The sequence below is a fragment of the Mirounga angustirostris genome, unplaced genomic scaffold, assembly GCF_029215605.1.
Source record: "Mirounga angustirostris isolate CCGP_5_RB_7025 unplaced genomic scaffold, mMirAng1.0.hap1 SCAF_2, whole genome shotgun sequence".
Taxonomy (NCBI): Eukaryota; Metazoa; Chordata; class Mammalia; order Carnivora; family Phocidae; genus Mirounga; species Mirounga angustirostris.
The window spans coordinates 71347717-71362282 of NW_026991710.1; the positions used below are offsets into that span (position 1 = coordinate 71347717).

The 14566-nt window shown below is 43.9% G+C and overlaps 1 protein-coding gene across 7 annotated transcripts in view; it reads right to left on the bottom strand.

Moving 5' to 3' along the window:
- The window catches only part of FAM13A (family with sequence similarity 13 member A), a 351485-nt gene that overhangs the window by 13226 nt on the left and 323693 nt on the right, over positions 1-14566 (bottom strand). For 5 of the 7 annotated variants that reach the window (XM_064584795.1, XM_054508809.2, XM_064584794.1 and 2 more), the window contains 6 exons: positions 13534-13744; positions 12921-13152; positions 11143-11224; positions 10136-10356; positions 9436-9519; positions 270-365 (listed from right to left, as the gene is read on the bottom strand). In XM_064584795.1, the coding sequence (XP_064440865.1) occupies positions 270-365; positions 9436-9519; positions 10136-10356; positions 11143-11224; positions 12921-13152; positions 13534-13744 (926 nt within the window). The remainder of the gene's footprint in view (positions 1-269; positions 366-9435; positions 9520-10135; positions 10357-11142; positions 11225-12920; positions 13153-13533; positions 13745-14566) is intronic. The other 2 variants (XM_045880762.3, XM_054508810.2) reach the window with 1 other exon arrangement.

Below are 14566 nucleotides of genomic sequence, written 5' to 3' on the forward strand. Positions count from 1 at the left end.
GTCTCCCGAGGAAAGGGTGGGGCAGTGAGCCCAGCACAAGTCAGAGGGGCGGACACAAAACTCCAGCTGCTTCAGATTTGCTCCTTTGAGGCAACTGTAGTCTCAGAAGTCTTTGATACATTCTTCATTCCCCAAGCTTATGAGCCACAGATTCATGACAGGTTCAACTATGACAGACTACTCCTCAGTGAGAAGGCAGGGCGGGGCTCTGTCAATAGCGCCAGGGCCCGTCCCACAGGCGGTCAACCGCAGAAAGGCGCTGTACTCACGATGATGGGTATGGTGTTGGCTCGGGACAGGATCTGCTTGACCAGCCGGTATCTGTCATACAGTGGCTTCATTACCTGACGTTCATTCTTGGTCACCTGAAAACAAGAGCATCAGAGCTAAGAAGCTGCCCCTGTCCCGCTATCAGCTGCTCAAGCATGCTCTGGGCCTGGAGGAAATACAGATGATTCAACTCCTCTCTCGCCATTCTTGCAAAACTTATTTAAGCTGATAGTAGTAGTTAGTCAGTGAATGTTTAAAATACCTACTTCAACGGCAGATCTTTGGGAATCACTCCATCAGCAGGATTGCTTTTCTTAAATCAAAGCTATGACCATGACTGGTTCCCTGTTTAAAACTATCCAAAGTGATTTCCTATTTTCCAGATCCAGGAGAGAAGAAAGCATGTATTTCTGTGATAATACTGTGCAGCTCTGTAATCAGATTTTTTTTTTAAAGATTTTATTTATTTATTTGAGAGAGAGAATGAGAGAGAGAGAGAGCATGAGAGGGGAGGGTCAGAGGGAGAAGCAGACTCCCCACCGAGCAGGGAGCTGGATGCAGGACTCGATCCCGGGACTCCAGGATCATGACCTGAGCCGAAGGCAGTCGCTTAACCAACTGAGCCACCCAGGCGCCCAGATTTTTTTTTTTTTTTTTTTTTTAAAGATTTTATTTATTTATTTGAGAGAGAGAATGAGAGACAGAGAGCACGAGAGGGAAGAGAGTCAGAGGGAGAAGCAGACCCCCCACTGAGCAGGGAGCCCGATGTGGGACTCGATCCTGGGACTCCAGGATCATGACCTGAGCCGAAGGCAGTCGCTTAACCAACTGAGCCACCCAGGCGCCCTTTTTTTTTTTTTTTTTAACAAGTCTTTCTCCCCCATGAAATTGTTTTGTTTTTAAGGCTAAGATTTTGGCAAACAGTAGGTTTTCGAGAAACATCTGCTGATAGACTGCATGGACGGACTCATGTCCAGTGCCTTAAAATCTGGCAGAATGCTCACAGACATAGAAAGGATTGCGTCTACAGGCAGGGGGGAGGAATCAGGCCCAACTCCCTGGGATTGTACTAGAAGCCCTTCATCATCTGCTGTCTCTTCTTCCTGTCATACCTCAAGCTCCAGAGATAAACCAGGTTGTCTCATACCTCTTTGCCTAGTTCCGTATGCCCTGGAACGGCCTCCTCTCTGCTCCTTGGTTTGGAAGATTGCAGATCATGAGCCACCTCCCCCCATGCAGACTTCTTCCAACATCCCCCACTCTGAGAGACCTGCTCACACACCTCTGTGTCACCTACTGCAACCTGTGTATACTGCGTAACTTCACACATGCTTTGCTGGCGATGGAATGTGTGAATCCACTCCAACCTGGTTCCCCATGTGATGTTATCAGGCAGTGGGGGCTTTGGGAGGTGATTAGGTCATGGGGGTGAAGCCCTCATGAACAGGAGTAGTGCTCTTATAGAAGGGCACTACCCCAGAGAGCTCCCTGGCCCCTTCTGCCATGTGAGGACAGTAAGAAAATGGCTGTCGGGGAACCAGGAAAGGGCCCTCACCAGACACTGAGTCCATCAGAGCCTTGATCTTGGACTTCCAGCCTCCAGAACTGTGACAAATAAATGTCTGTTGTTTATAAGGCCCTTGTGCATGGTATTTTGTTATAGCAGCCCCAGTAGATGACACATTTTACTCTATAGTAACTATTTGTTGGCACATCTGTCTCCTCTTCAAGACTGTAAGCTCCTTGAGAGCAGGAGTATGTGTTTTTGTATCCCTGGAAACTATTTCAGTGCCTGACATAATGGAAACATTCCACAGTATCTGCGAAGTGAGAGGATATTTCAAACATAAACACGTATGCAAAGTGTATAGGTATGCACACATTTCCCTTCTTTACTTAAATGCCAAAAGAGATGAAGAGTCTTTGTTTCAAGTTTGCAGTTTGTCTTCTGCACTTTATTTCCACTGGGCACATAAGGCAAGAGTTACAGATGTAAGGAAGGGCAAATGGTATTATGGGCCTGTTGGGACTTCAACTTTGCAGACAACCGTGGGTTATGCACGAATGGATTATTCCTTTGTAACCTTTTATATTTGCCTTTCTCAAAGTGGTCAACAAGTGATCTTTGGACGAACTTCACGTGCCAGGATAGGATACTGCCATTATGCAGAAACATCTTGTGGACTTATTTTCTATGAACAGCAATAATAATAATCTTCTCTATTTCTCCCGAATATCACAATATTGAAAGGCAGATGGCATTTTCCTATGGCTAGCTACCATATCAAAAGGAGTTTTAAAACTGGTATTTCATAGAAGATGACTGTCCAAAATGAAAGGGAACACAGGAATTATTTTATGTCAGAAAGACTGAGGATCAAACCACAGGTGTTACTACTAGACACGCCTACTGCAAAGGCTAACATGAGTCAACAGATCATGTCAAGTGTCAGCAAGAATGCTGAAGAACTGGAACTCTCTTTCACTGCTGCTTGTGGAACACTCTGGACAACAATTTGGCAGTTGTCCAACTAAAGCTGAGCATGTGACTCCTCAGTTCCGCTCTTAAGTATAAAAAAAACAACCACCAAGTACGGCCGCTAGCTCACCAAAAGACACACCGAATAATGTTCACAGCAGCACCACCTGTAACAACCACAAACTGGAAACCGCCCATATGCCCGGCAACAGAACGGGTATGTTGCCCAAACTGAATACTGCACAGCAATGAGGATGAATGGGCCACAGCTACAGGAGACATCATAAATTAATCTCACAAAAAGACAGCCAAGTAAAATAAGCCAGACACTACAGAATATGTACTGTAAGATTCCACTTACGTAAGTTCAGAAATAAGCAAAGAGAATTTACAGCTTTAGAGTTAAGATAATGGTTTTCCCTCATGGAGTGGAGGTCATGGTATTAACTGGAAGGGGACAAGGAGCAGGGCTTCTGGAGGACTGGCAACATTTATTTCTTGGTCTAGATGCTAGTTACCTGGACTCGTTTACTTTGTGAAAGTGCATCAAGATACATATTTACAATGTGCGCTTCTTTCTGTATTTAGGTTATACTTCAACAAGAGTTCAACAACAGCCGCAGATAAGTCTGAGGAGTAGAAATGGAGTGGCTTGTACAATCTCACGTGTGAAATGATAAAATTCAGGACTGGAACACATGGAATACCTTTTTAAATACAAGATGTATCCATTAAATGTGTTGCAGATGAGGTTAAGGCACATCCTAATTGTCAACACATGACATGGGGTGAAATATTTTGTGCAAGATAAACAACTGATAGTTTAGTGACCAAAAGGCATACGAAAAAAATAATAAGGAGCTAGCATTTCCCCACTGTGGACTCACATCCTATTATTTGTTGCTTGGCAGAAACATTTTTGGGTTGTAAAAGGAGAGTCTGAATTTTAGAAGGAGACTTTGCTAGTAAAACCAGCCAGATGTGGCAAATTTGACAGAAGCCAGTTTCCTCTCTAATTCTTTGTTGAAATTTTCTAGTTGGAGCAGATGAAGAGGATCCTTGGTTTAATTCTTTGGCTTATGACACTGATATTTAGGTTTTCTACGAATTGCTCATGTTTTAAATTGATGATCCTCAGGAACTAATCACCTGTGAGTGATTTGATAAAGTCCAGTTTCTGACTCTGGAGAGCTAAACCCATCATAATTCCACCAAAGTTAACACTGGCATTTGATAGAAGTGTCTAAACACCAGGAATATTAAAGATCTTTAAGTCTGAGGGGTGGAAAGAATTAACACTACTTGATTTACACCATAATTATTTTCATGATATATATCTGAAGCCAAAGGCTTGGTGATACTAAAAGTTGATACAACTTTCACTCATCATAAAACCACATCACATGCAATTATCAGAACTGGATTTGTTAGTAGAGCCAAAATCTAACCAATAGTTCCATAAACAAAGCAGGGCCTTGGCTGAACTGTTAAAAAAAAGGGTGAGCTGATATTAAATGGACCATGGGAAAACTGTTTGGAAGCTGCTGTCTCTTATTCTTGAGTCATCGGCTGCTCGGAGATTCTGTTACTGATGGAAAACAGGCCTTTGAATGAGCCAGTAAAATTCTCTGAGCCTCGATTTCCTGATTGGTAAACTGCAGCATTCATATTAGAAAATCTTTTATGATCTATAGTTGCTTGGAAATGACTTTAGGCCAAGCATGTAATACATTGTATTTTCTATTACACTTTCACTCCTTTTGCCTCAAACCTTTACTAAATTTTCATTCAGGTGGTAGAGCTCTGAATGGTTTTCCAGTGTGTGGGAATAGGGTTATTACTAAGATGTATTTTTGCACACAAGTCAGAACAACATAAAAACCTAGATGCAAACATCTAAAGGGTGAAGGCAGCACCTCCCATTCTGTCTTTGCTTTTTTTTTTTTAAAAAAAGATTTTATCTATCTATCTATCTATCTATCTATCTATCTATCTATCTATCTAGAGAGAACACACAAGTGGGGGAAGGGAGAGAGGGAGAGACAGAATCTCAAGTAGACTCCACGCTGAGCATGGAGCCCAAAGTGGGGCTCAATTCCAGGACCCTAAGATCATGACCTGAGCAGAAATCAAGAGTCGGACGCTTAACTGACTGAGCCACCCAGGCACCCCGGTTTTTGTTTTTGATTAAAGAAATCTTCAACGACTGATCACTTACTATGCTATTTGGTTGCTCTGTAAAGTCTCAGATAATATTTCCAGGTACCAAGGGAATACCAGCCAATAATTAATCCACATTTAAATAGAGGAAAGTCTTGGACACAAATTACAAAGGACCAATTAGACAACCGCATTTGCCTGTCTTTATCTTTTGTGAGGGTTTTTGTCTTAGCCTTGAATAAAACTTCCTTACAGCAACACCCATCCGGACTCTGTTACCTGGACAGTGCCACACAGGTGAAGAGAAAATGACTGATCCTTTTAATGTGAAGATAAAGATAGAATTAGAACCCTGGAATATCAGAGCTAGAAAAGCCTTATTTTTTCATACGATGAAACAAAGCCCTGGAGAGGGTAATGATTTGCCCCAGGCAACAGATTTGGGTCAAGAACCCAGGTTCACGGACTCCCAGTTCAGTTTTCTTTCCATTCACAAATAAGACATGAAGTAAAGTAGGATCTTAACACAGTGAAGACATACTAGAAATGTCACAATGAAGCATTTTCTTCTAATAGGGTCTGACCACGTTGTCTTCTTAATGTAGAGAATTCTGCCTTCCAAGCACAGAGCTCTGCCTAGGTTGAGTTCACAAGACCTCTAGCTATAAACAGTAGCATGGAAGCACCATTTTGTGAGAAATTATGCCACAGGCAGACAAGAAACTATACAGCCTCAAAATCTTCTTAGCAAAACAAGTGGTTTGAGTTTGCGTGTGGAGGGGTACTCCTGAGTCATAAAACTACTAGCAGGAGAAGACAAATGAGATGGATTCTTATAACGACTGCATCTTGGCCCATCGACTCAGAAAGAGGTAACTCTCTCCTCTTTATTATCAGGTAAAAATAATAGACTGGGCAAAGATCAGATCATCCCAAATAGCAGAGAGCCAAAGGGCAGTATTTATTTAAGGCTTCAGAGTTTGCATTTAAATTTGAACAGAGTGTGTTCAGTGTCACGTTAGTTCCCAAGATATTAAAACATAACATGAAAATATCCTGATGAGGAAGAGACTCAGGAAGAAACCAGAAGCTCTGAGCAAGCAACCCATTCCTTCTACGCTCTCATCAAGGAGTGGTCTGTAATATGGTGACCTGCAGTTGTGTGCTGTACTTTCTGTGATTATCTTTCGATGAGTTCTTTAAATGTTGAAAGGACATGCTTTCTTAATAATTAGTAGGGATTTATGTGCCCCTGTGTAAATGAGTGTGTTTTGTTTTTCATTCACGTGTCACTCTGTGGAGTGCCCTGTTAAAGCAAAATGCCTTGTTTAAAAAATGTACAAGAGCCGCACACAACGGCTTTGGCCTGCGATTCTAACAGTCAGTCTCTCATTGTCCTTTCGAATCAGAATCTGTAGATTCAGCAAAAACCCATGAGCTTTGAGCACCTGCTTTTCTAAAAACAAACAAATAAACAAAAGAGTGTTGCCCAAATGGTATTTACAGTTCAGGGTCCATGGCAACACCACAGACCTAAGAATGAAAAGTTTACTCTTTGATTTTTCACACTGGCCAGATATCAAATGAACTCTGCTTTTCCTGAGGAGGCTGGAGCATCAAGTTGCAGAGAGGCAGAGAGTCTAACCATGAACCAGCAACAAATGCCACTCAAAGTTCTAGAGAACTTGTTCCCTGCCCGATGAGATGCTAGAATGCAGACCCAAAAAGGTGTTCTTCCAACATCTAAAAGAACACTGAGAGGAAAGGAAATAATAGAGCAGGGCCAAGAACTAAGATTTCATATTCCTAATGATAAGAGAGTTAAAACAAGGTGCGTTCTCTCTCCTGAGTTCATCACTTAATAAGAAGTAGGCTGTAGACAGCAGAACATATACCTGTAGCAGAAGTGACAACATCATTGATGGGCACCCCCTGAGCCACCTGCCAAGCCAGCCAGCCCACTTCCTCAGTGCCAGACAGCCCACAGGTAAATGTGTCTGTGCGTGTCTGACCTGCCCATTGGTCTCCATGACAACCTATAACGGATAGCTATGGATGGTATAATCAAAGCCCTGGACTCCTACCTCCGTAGCCCAAAGCTCCAGGGCTGGTCTCAGTAGGGCTGGGATCTCAATCTAGGACTGCGGACCCAAGTCCCTGCCCATCCCTTCAGCCCAGGCAGAATGAGAGGCTCTGTGTCCAACTTTGAGCAACAAATACCTGGCATCCGGGCCCCCAAATTGGCCGTAAAGTTTGGTACTAGAAAGCAGCTGAGAGATTGTGGGGCCTCAGGCAAAGAAGTCCTTAAAGGAGTCCATCAATGTCAGATGTGAACCCACATGAGAAAAAGAAGAAATGCTGAAAAGGAAAGCACACAACTCTCCCCCTCCTTCCGCACCTGCCTGGTGGCCATGAGGAGATCTATACTTAAAAGGCGCTGAGCTGACAGTGGAGAAGGGCCTTCTCTCTGCTAGAAGGAGTTCAGTTCTACTTCTGCAAGTTCTGAATCCTCCAGGAGAAAAGGACAAGTTTCACAATATATTTGAGCTCCAGTGCCTTTCTGGTTCAATGCCTTTAAAAAATCCAAAACACAACTTGGCCTGAAACATGACCATTATCCCAGAGCACCAGTATTTTTCCGCTTTAGGGACAGGCCAGTAAAATCAATCATCAGCAGCTCCAGCCTTTTTTTTTTTTTTAATTTAAACCTGATAAATTCAGAACCAAAAATACCATGGAGGATGCATTCTACAGACAGTTTATTGGGCACATGGTATGTGTCAGGTCTTTGTGCTAGATGCCAAGGATCAGGTGCCCCATTAGGTCAACAAAATTCCTGCCCTCACAGATCTTAAAGTCTAGTGCATTCTTCTGGGACCTTCTTTATTCAAAAGAGTGTATTTTACATGAAAATACCATCTCCATTATATAGCCGTGCCTGTGACTGGAAGAGAGACCTCTGCATTTTGGCTGTATACAAATCCTTCTGTGAATATAAACTTCACGCTCCTTTATAGCTGCTCTTAAGAACTTGTTTTGTTGGATTTTAGATAACACTCTCCACAGAAGGTCACTGAGAGTAACTGACAAGTATCTGATTACGAGTTTCTCAAGGAATAGAGCAGAAGCCTCTCGTGCCACTGTCCACCCCCCCACCCCCCCAGGACTAATGACAAACACACGATTTGCTGAGTAACAAATCGCTTTTGATGCTTCCTGTTGCTATGAAAAGGCAAGTCCTATTTTGGATTCCTCACACTTTTGGTTTAGGATGGGGGCTGGACAATTGCACTACTGGGTATTTACCCCAAAGATACAAAAGTAGGGATCCGAAGGGGTACGTGCACCCCGATGTTTATAGCAGCAATGTCCACAATAGCCAAACTGTGGAAAGAGCCAAGATGTCCATCGACAGATGAATGGATAAAGAAGATGTGGTATATATATACAATGGAATATTATGCAGCCATCAAAAGGAATGAGATCTTGCCATTTGCAACGACGTGGATGGAACTGGAGGGTGTTATGCTGAGCGAAATAAGTCAAACAGAGAAAGACATGTATCATATGACCTCACTGATACGAGGAATTCTTAATCTCAGGAAACAAACTGAGAGTTGCTGGAGTGGGGAGTGGGGTGGGAGGGATGGGGTGGCTGGGTGATAGACACTGGGGAGGGTATGTGCTATGGTGAGTACTGTGAATTGTGCAAGACTGTGGAATCACAGATCTGTACCTCTGAAACAAATAATGCAATATATGTTAAGAAAAAAAAAAAAAGAAGAAGAAGAAGAAGGTAGCGGGAGGGGAAGAATGAAGCGGGGGAAATCGGAGGGGTAGACGAACCATGAGAGACGATAGACTCTGAAAAACAAACTGAGGGTTCTAGAGGGGAGGGGGGTGGGAGGATGGGTTAGCCTGGTGATGGGTATTGAGGAGGGCACATTCTGCATGGAGCACTGGGTGTTATGCACAAACAATGAATCATGGAACACTTCATCTAAAACTAATGATGTAATGTATGGGGATTAACATAAGAATAAAAAAAAATTAAAAAAAAAAAGGATGGGGGCTGGAACTTCTCTACAGATAAACACTGACCGCGGCTACATTGAAGAGAGACTGAATTTTAGGGCAAATCATACTAGTTTAACACCTTCATTTTAAGGACAAGAATGCCTCGAGCCAGTGACAGCGTATGGGGGCAGACCTAGGGACGGAGGAGTCTCTAGGGATTTGTGCACGCATCTGTAATCTACACCCCCTCCACCACTGTCCCCCTGAAGCAGGACAGTAGTGACTAAATGTTAGCTGCAAACTCATGTTTCTTTGGAACTCAAAGCCAGCATCTGTTCCACAGCTTAAGCCTCTCCTCAGTTTAGCCTCCAGAGAGCCTGGGTCTGCTGAAAATTTGTAGGCATCTCCTAAACGTCAGGAAAACTCATATGTCAAATACCGAACACAGAAGATTCATTTCTAAAGCCACACAGTTGACCCCAATCAGGAAACCCAGTACATTCACATACCGGCCGGCCGTGAATGCTTTCGTAATATAACAGAGCTTTCTGCAGAGCCACCTTCTCGTTGGCAATCTGGTCTTTGGTCATATCCTGAATAAACACAAGGAGAGAAAAATGAAAGGTGGGGAAACATTTACGAGCACTCCTACTTCTTTCTGTAGACAAATCTCCTCAAGTAAGGTTACAAAGCATCCTCCTACAGTCGTTCCTCCGGGCTCTATTCAGAGCTCGCTTAGGAGTCAGCTTGTCCCGGCTTTCTGCCAGCGAAAGAGCTAGTACAGCAGAGTCGCCATCAACTCTGTGTCCCACGCGGCCGCAAAGGCAGGATGAGGTAAGCGGGGCTGCGAGGCACGTGGGGCTTAGCTGAATGGCCCAAGCCAGGACTACAGCCCCAAAGGTTCATCTACGATCCTTCTACTCTAGAGTCATCAAACTGTCTGTTAACCTGCACGAGTTCTTTCTGCGATCTCTACATGAGAGTGTTCTGCTTTCAATGTGTCATCATAAACCAAAGTACTAGCACTGAAAACACTCTCAGGCTGTTCCATCTGCTTCTCTAGACATCTAAGCGTGTGGGAGACCAGGGCGTGGGAGGTCTGAGCAGGCGTTGCCGCGTCCCTCTTCCCACCGGGACCCATGTGTCGGGCCCTGTGTTGCCACCATATTGACTAGCAGTTGGCTTGGGGCCGCCACCGAATCCCCACACCTTAATGTCCTCAGGACGGCTGCTTTCTGCCCGCTTCTCCTGGAGCTTCCTCTGGATGGATTCCAGCGTGGCTTCGACGCTAGGCTTTACAGTTTTATCGACGAGCTCTTGCTTCTTCTCGTCTTCTTTCTCAAGCTGGGAACCGAAACTCTTGGGGAGCGTGTTGCTTCGCTGCCGCATCCTGGGGCTTAGGTCCTCTTCAGATATCTTTAGTTTGGACTCTAGTTTGAAAACATTTGGGGGTGGTGACATATGAGAATTGATGTCTGCTGAACCCCAATTGTTTTTCTGTGGTGTTACTAACCATTCAGCCCCATCTTTTTTTGGAAAGTATCTAATTATAACAGTAGTCGAAATCTCTGGGTTATTATGTAAAACCTGAGAAAATGCTAACATCTTCTTGGATTATCTGGAATAATTCCCTAACCCAAATTCCTGAAAAAGCTTTAGCTATGTAACGTTCATGCTTTAGCCACACCAACAGGTTTGCTGTTCTCAGAATGTGGCAGATGGTTCTATACCCACTCCCTTACTGTTTAACAGCATTGACTGACTGATCCAGCACCCCCAACTGCTGGCCAACTTTTTCCAGATAACTTACATACGTCATTTTGGCATTATTTTCCCTTTGTATTCCATTTGGTTGTTTATATGACTATCTCCTAAAAGACAGCATGCTTTTTGAGGGACAAGGGCCCAATCCTTTTTATATTCCTCCGTGCTTACAGGTCTTCTCCTAACACCACAGCAAATAAAAATTCATGATTTAGGGAAATGGGGAAATGCTGCAGCATTTGCATCTTAACTGATCCGGGTTGCCCTGTGATGGAGAGCATGGTGAGACGTGGGGAAGGTGTCCCCCTACACCAGGTGCGCTGGGAAGCAGCATCAAGGAACTTGTCTTTCCGAACTATTTCAACAGGGGCACTCGGGATGTGGTGAGATCGTGAATCCTGCAGGTGGCTTGTCTTCCTGAAACCATGGCATAGGTCTACAATGTCACCCACCTTTAAGCTGTTTCCGGAATTTGGCAAGGTCATTTGTCCATTTTAGAACCTCTGGGTTGGCTGCTTTGTCACTATGAGAAGGCTGAGAAAAGCAAAATTGAATGTAAATGTTTGCAAACTGGGGCAGGAAAAAGAAGATGAGTTTGATGATCAGTTTGTTCTAATTTCTTTTAATTTTGTAAGATTTATTTTTTTCAGAAAGAGAGAGAGGGAGAGAGAAAACACAAGGTGGGGTGGGCAGAGGGAGAAGCAGACTTTCCACTGAGCAGGCAGCCCAATGCGGGGCTCGATCCCAGGACCCTGGGCTCATGACCTGAGCCAAAGGCAGATGCTCAACCTGACTGGGCCACCCAGGCGCCCCCCTGGTTTTTTTTAAGAGAAGATAATTTTATTGTTTTGGGTGGTTTCAATACATAGTTTTATACTATTTTATGTCTTTTTTTTAGGTTTGTTTATTTATTTGAGAGAGTATGCATGTGTGCAAGTCGGGGGAGGGGGAGAGAAAGAGCAGGGAAAGAGAATCTCAAGCAGACTCCCCACTGAACGGGGAACCCAATGTGGGGCTCGATCCCATGACCTATGAGATCATGACCTGAGCTGAAGGCAGATGCTTAACTGACTGAGCCACCCAGGCGCCCCATGATTAGTTTGTTTTAAAGAGGAAGAGAAGGTTGAGTCCCACCGGAAAAAGAAATTCATCATGAACAATTAGAGAAAATGTCATCAATATAATTCCATTATCTTTCTTTACATGGTTATTTTTGATGCTTTCAGAGAATTCCTCACAGGCAAAATGCTGGACTTCCGTGAAGTCCATGGCCCCTTTTCATGAGTTGTAGGGTTTAAGTTGTCAAGCTAACAGAATGGAAAGCAGAGGGGACATACATCTTACATTGGAATCACCATGCAAAGTGCCTTTCTGCCACTCTTGTGGGCAATGCTAAGATACAGCTGAGAACAGAATGAGGTAAATACTAATGAAAATTTAGAAGATAATCTTGAATTAAGTTTGAGCCAAAATAAAGAGTCATTTAATGATTTTTCCCATTCCTTCACAAGGTTAAGTTTGTAAGAGGTCAACTAAAATGTTCAATCGTATTTGTAAGAATACCCTGTGCAAGGAAAATGCTGATACATGATGTCTGGGGCATCTCAGGGTTTACTAGCCAGTTTCTTTCTTTTTTTTTTTTTAAAGATTTTATTTATTTATTTTGACAGAGAGAGACACAGCGAGAGAGGGAACACCAGCAGGGGGAGCGGGAGAGGGAGAGGGAGAAGCAGGCTTCCCGCCGAGCAGGGAGCCCAATGCGGGGCTCGATCCGAGCATGACTTGAGCGGAAGGCAGATGCTTAACGACTGAGCCACCCAGGTGCCCCTACTAGCCAGTTTCTATTGCCTTTTTGTTTTGGGGCTCCCCAGAAATCTCCCTTAACTTTTTTTTTTTCCTACTTCTCACCTTTTTTTTTTTTATTTTTTTTATTTTTTTTAAGATTTTATTTATTTATTTGAGAGAGAGAGAATGAGAGACAGAGAGCATGAGAGGGAGGAGGGTCAGAGGGAGAAGCAGACTCCCTGCCGAGCAGGGAGCCTGATGTGGGACTCGATCCCGGGACTCCAGGATCATGACCTGAGCCGAAGGCAGTCGCTTAACCAACTGAGCCACCCAGGCGCCCTCTCCCTTAACTTTTGATCACTTCTCTGAGTTTCTAATATGCTGGCATGTGAGCATTGTCAGGGGACAGGAGTGGATAGGGACAACCCTGTGAGGAGACACTTACTCTGTACTTCCTCTCCTCTTCAAATCTATCTTCGAACTTTCGGATCTTCTTTTTAAGGCTCTGAATCCTTCGCGTGAGCTGGGCAGGTGTCAGGTCCTCCTGCTCGTCATCGTAGGACCCGAGAGAGGAGCTCCGGCGCCTGTGAGGGGCACAGGGCGGAGCACTCGCTGCCTGCCGAGGGGCTTGGGGATGGGGATGTGGCACGGAGGGAGAGGGTCCAGACAGTCTCCATCTTCCCATATAAAAGAAAGGGGACTACCAATTCATCTTGTGACCCTGAGCTCTCTATGTCCCACTTATCAAATAGGCCTAACTTTCTCTTACTCACATTTACAATTAGCAAAGGTAGGACTGAAATATGCACTGCAGACCTGAGAGTTAAATTTTAGATAGCTCTGGAGAGGATGTGCTAGTGGAAATTCAGTATGCAGTGATGTAGTTGGGCCAACTGAAAAATTACAACAGAGCCTGTGTACTAGGATGGAGAATTCCCAATATGTTCTTCCACAGACTTACAATGTAGTTAAAAAAAATTGCCAGCCATCAACACCATTCCTATTCTTTCTAACATTATGGCGATGAATACATTTGCTTATCAGCAACACACACATACCTCATGAAAGAATGGGAATTTGGGGGAGAAGGAGGCACTTCTGTGTCATCCAGGTACTGCCTACTCTGCCCATAAGCATAGAACCGAGGAGAGAGCATGGGGTCACTGTCTTCATCCAGAAGCTGGCGAATCAGGCGCCCAGCCTGTGGGGAGAGGTGCGCTTCATCCGAGTCCACATTCTCCTGCTGCCATGAGAAGGTAGGGAGGGGTTCTGGAAAATAAGGAGGGGAAGAAGTCAAAATTGCTCAGGAAAGCATAATTGTTTCCTAAGTTTTCTGAATGGCTTAGGAGGCACTGAATTTAGGAGGCATTGAACGACCTCACGTTTCAGATTTAAGGTTCCGATGAAGGACACTATGCCCCGACTGGAATCATCAATATATCTGATAAGTCCTCACCTGCTTTCCAAAGAGAATTTGCTAGGCCTGCCCGGAGGAATGGCCTTGAAGAAGGAGAGCAAATGGTGTATGCTTCCAACCTCCCCCGCAGGTCAGAGGCAAGACCTTTTCCAGGTGAGGGTATTATGGAGAAGAAAAGCATGTATGCCAGGGAGAGAGAGATTTGGCATCGTGGGCTATACGTCCTTCACTGAAACAACCAGGGACACATTTGTCTTGCGAGAGCCCATTTACCTAGGAGTTTGCACCTTCCATTTGGGGCTTTCAGTAAGCTCTTCATGTGCTTCTGCTTAGTGTTGGGATTAGTATGTGTAAGATGCATGTTCTGCACTTGAAGTTTCAGAAGCTGCTCAAGACTACAGTTAACCTAAGATGCTTACATAAATTAGTCAAAAACAAAAAGAAAAAGGATGCCTTACAAAGGGTAAATCTGTACAAATTATTTTAGATAGTCTTTAAGAAAAAAAAATGCACTGAACACAACATCCTGATTTGTCATTTTTGGAGTGAATAGGGTGATATTTATTTCTCTTTCCTTCAAGACCCATCTCAATATATTCCTTTCTGCATTAAAAAAATTAAAGATAAATCTCAGATGATGTAGGGTATTTCATCTGTAGCAGTCCCTGTGTTTA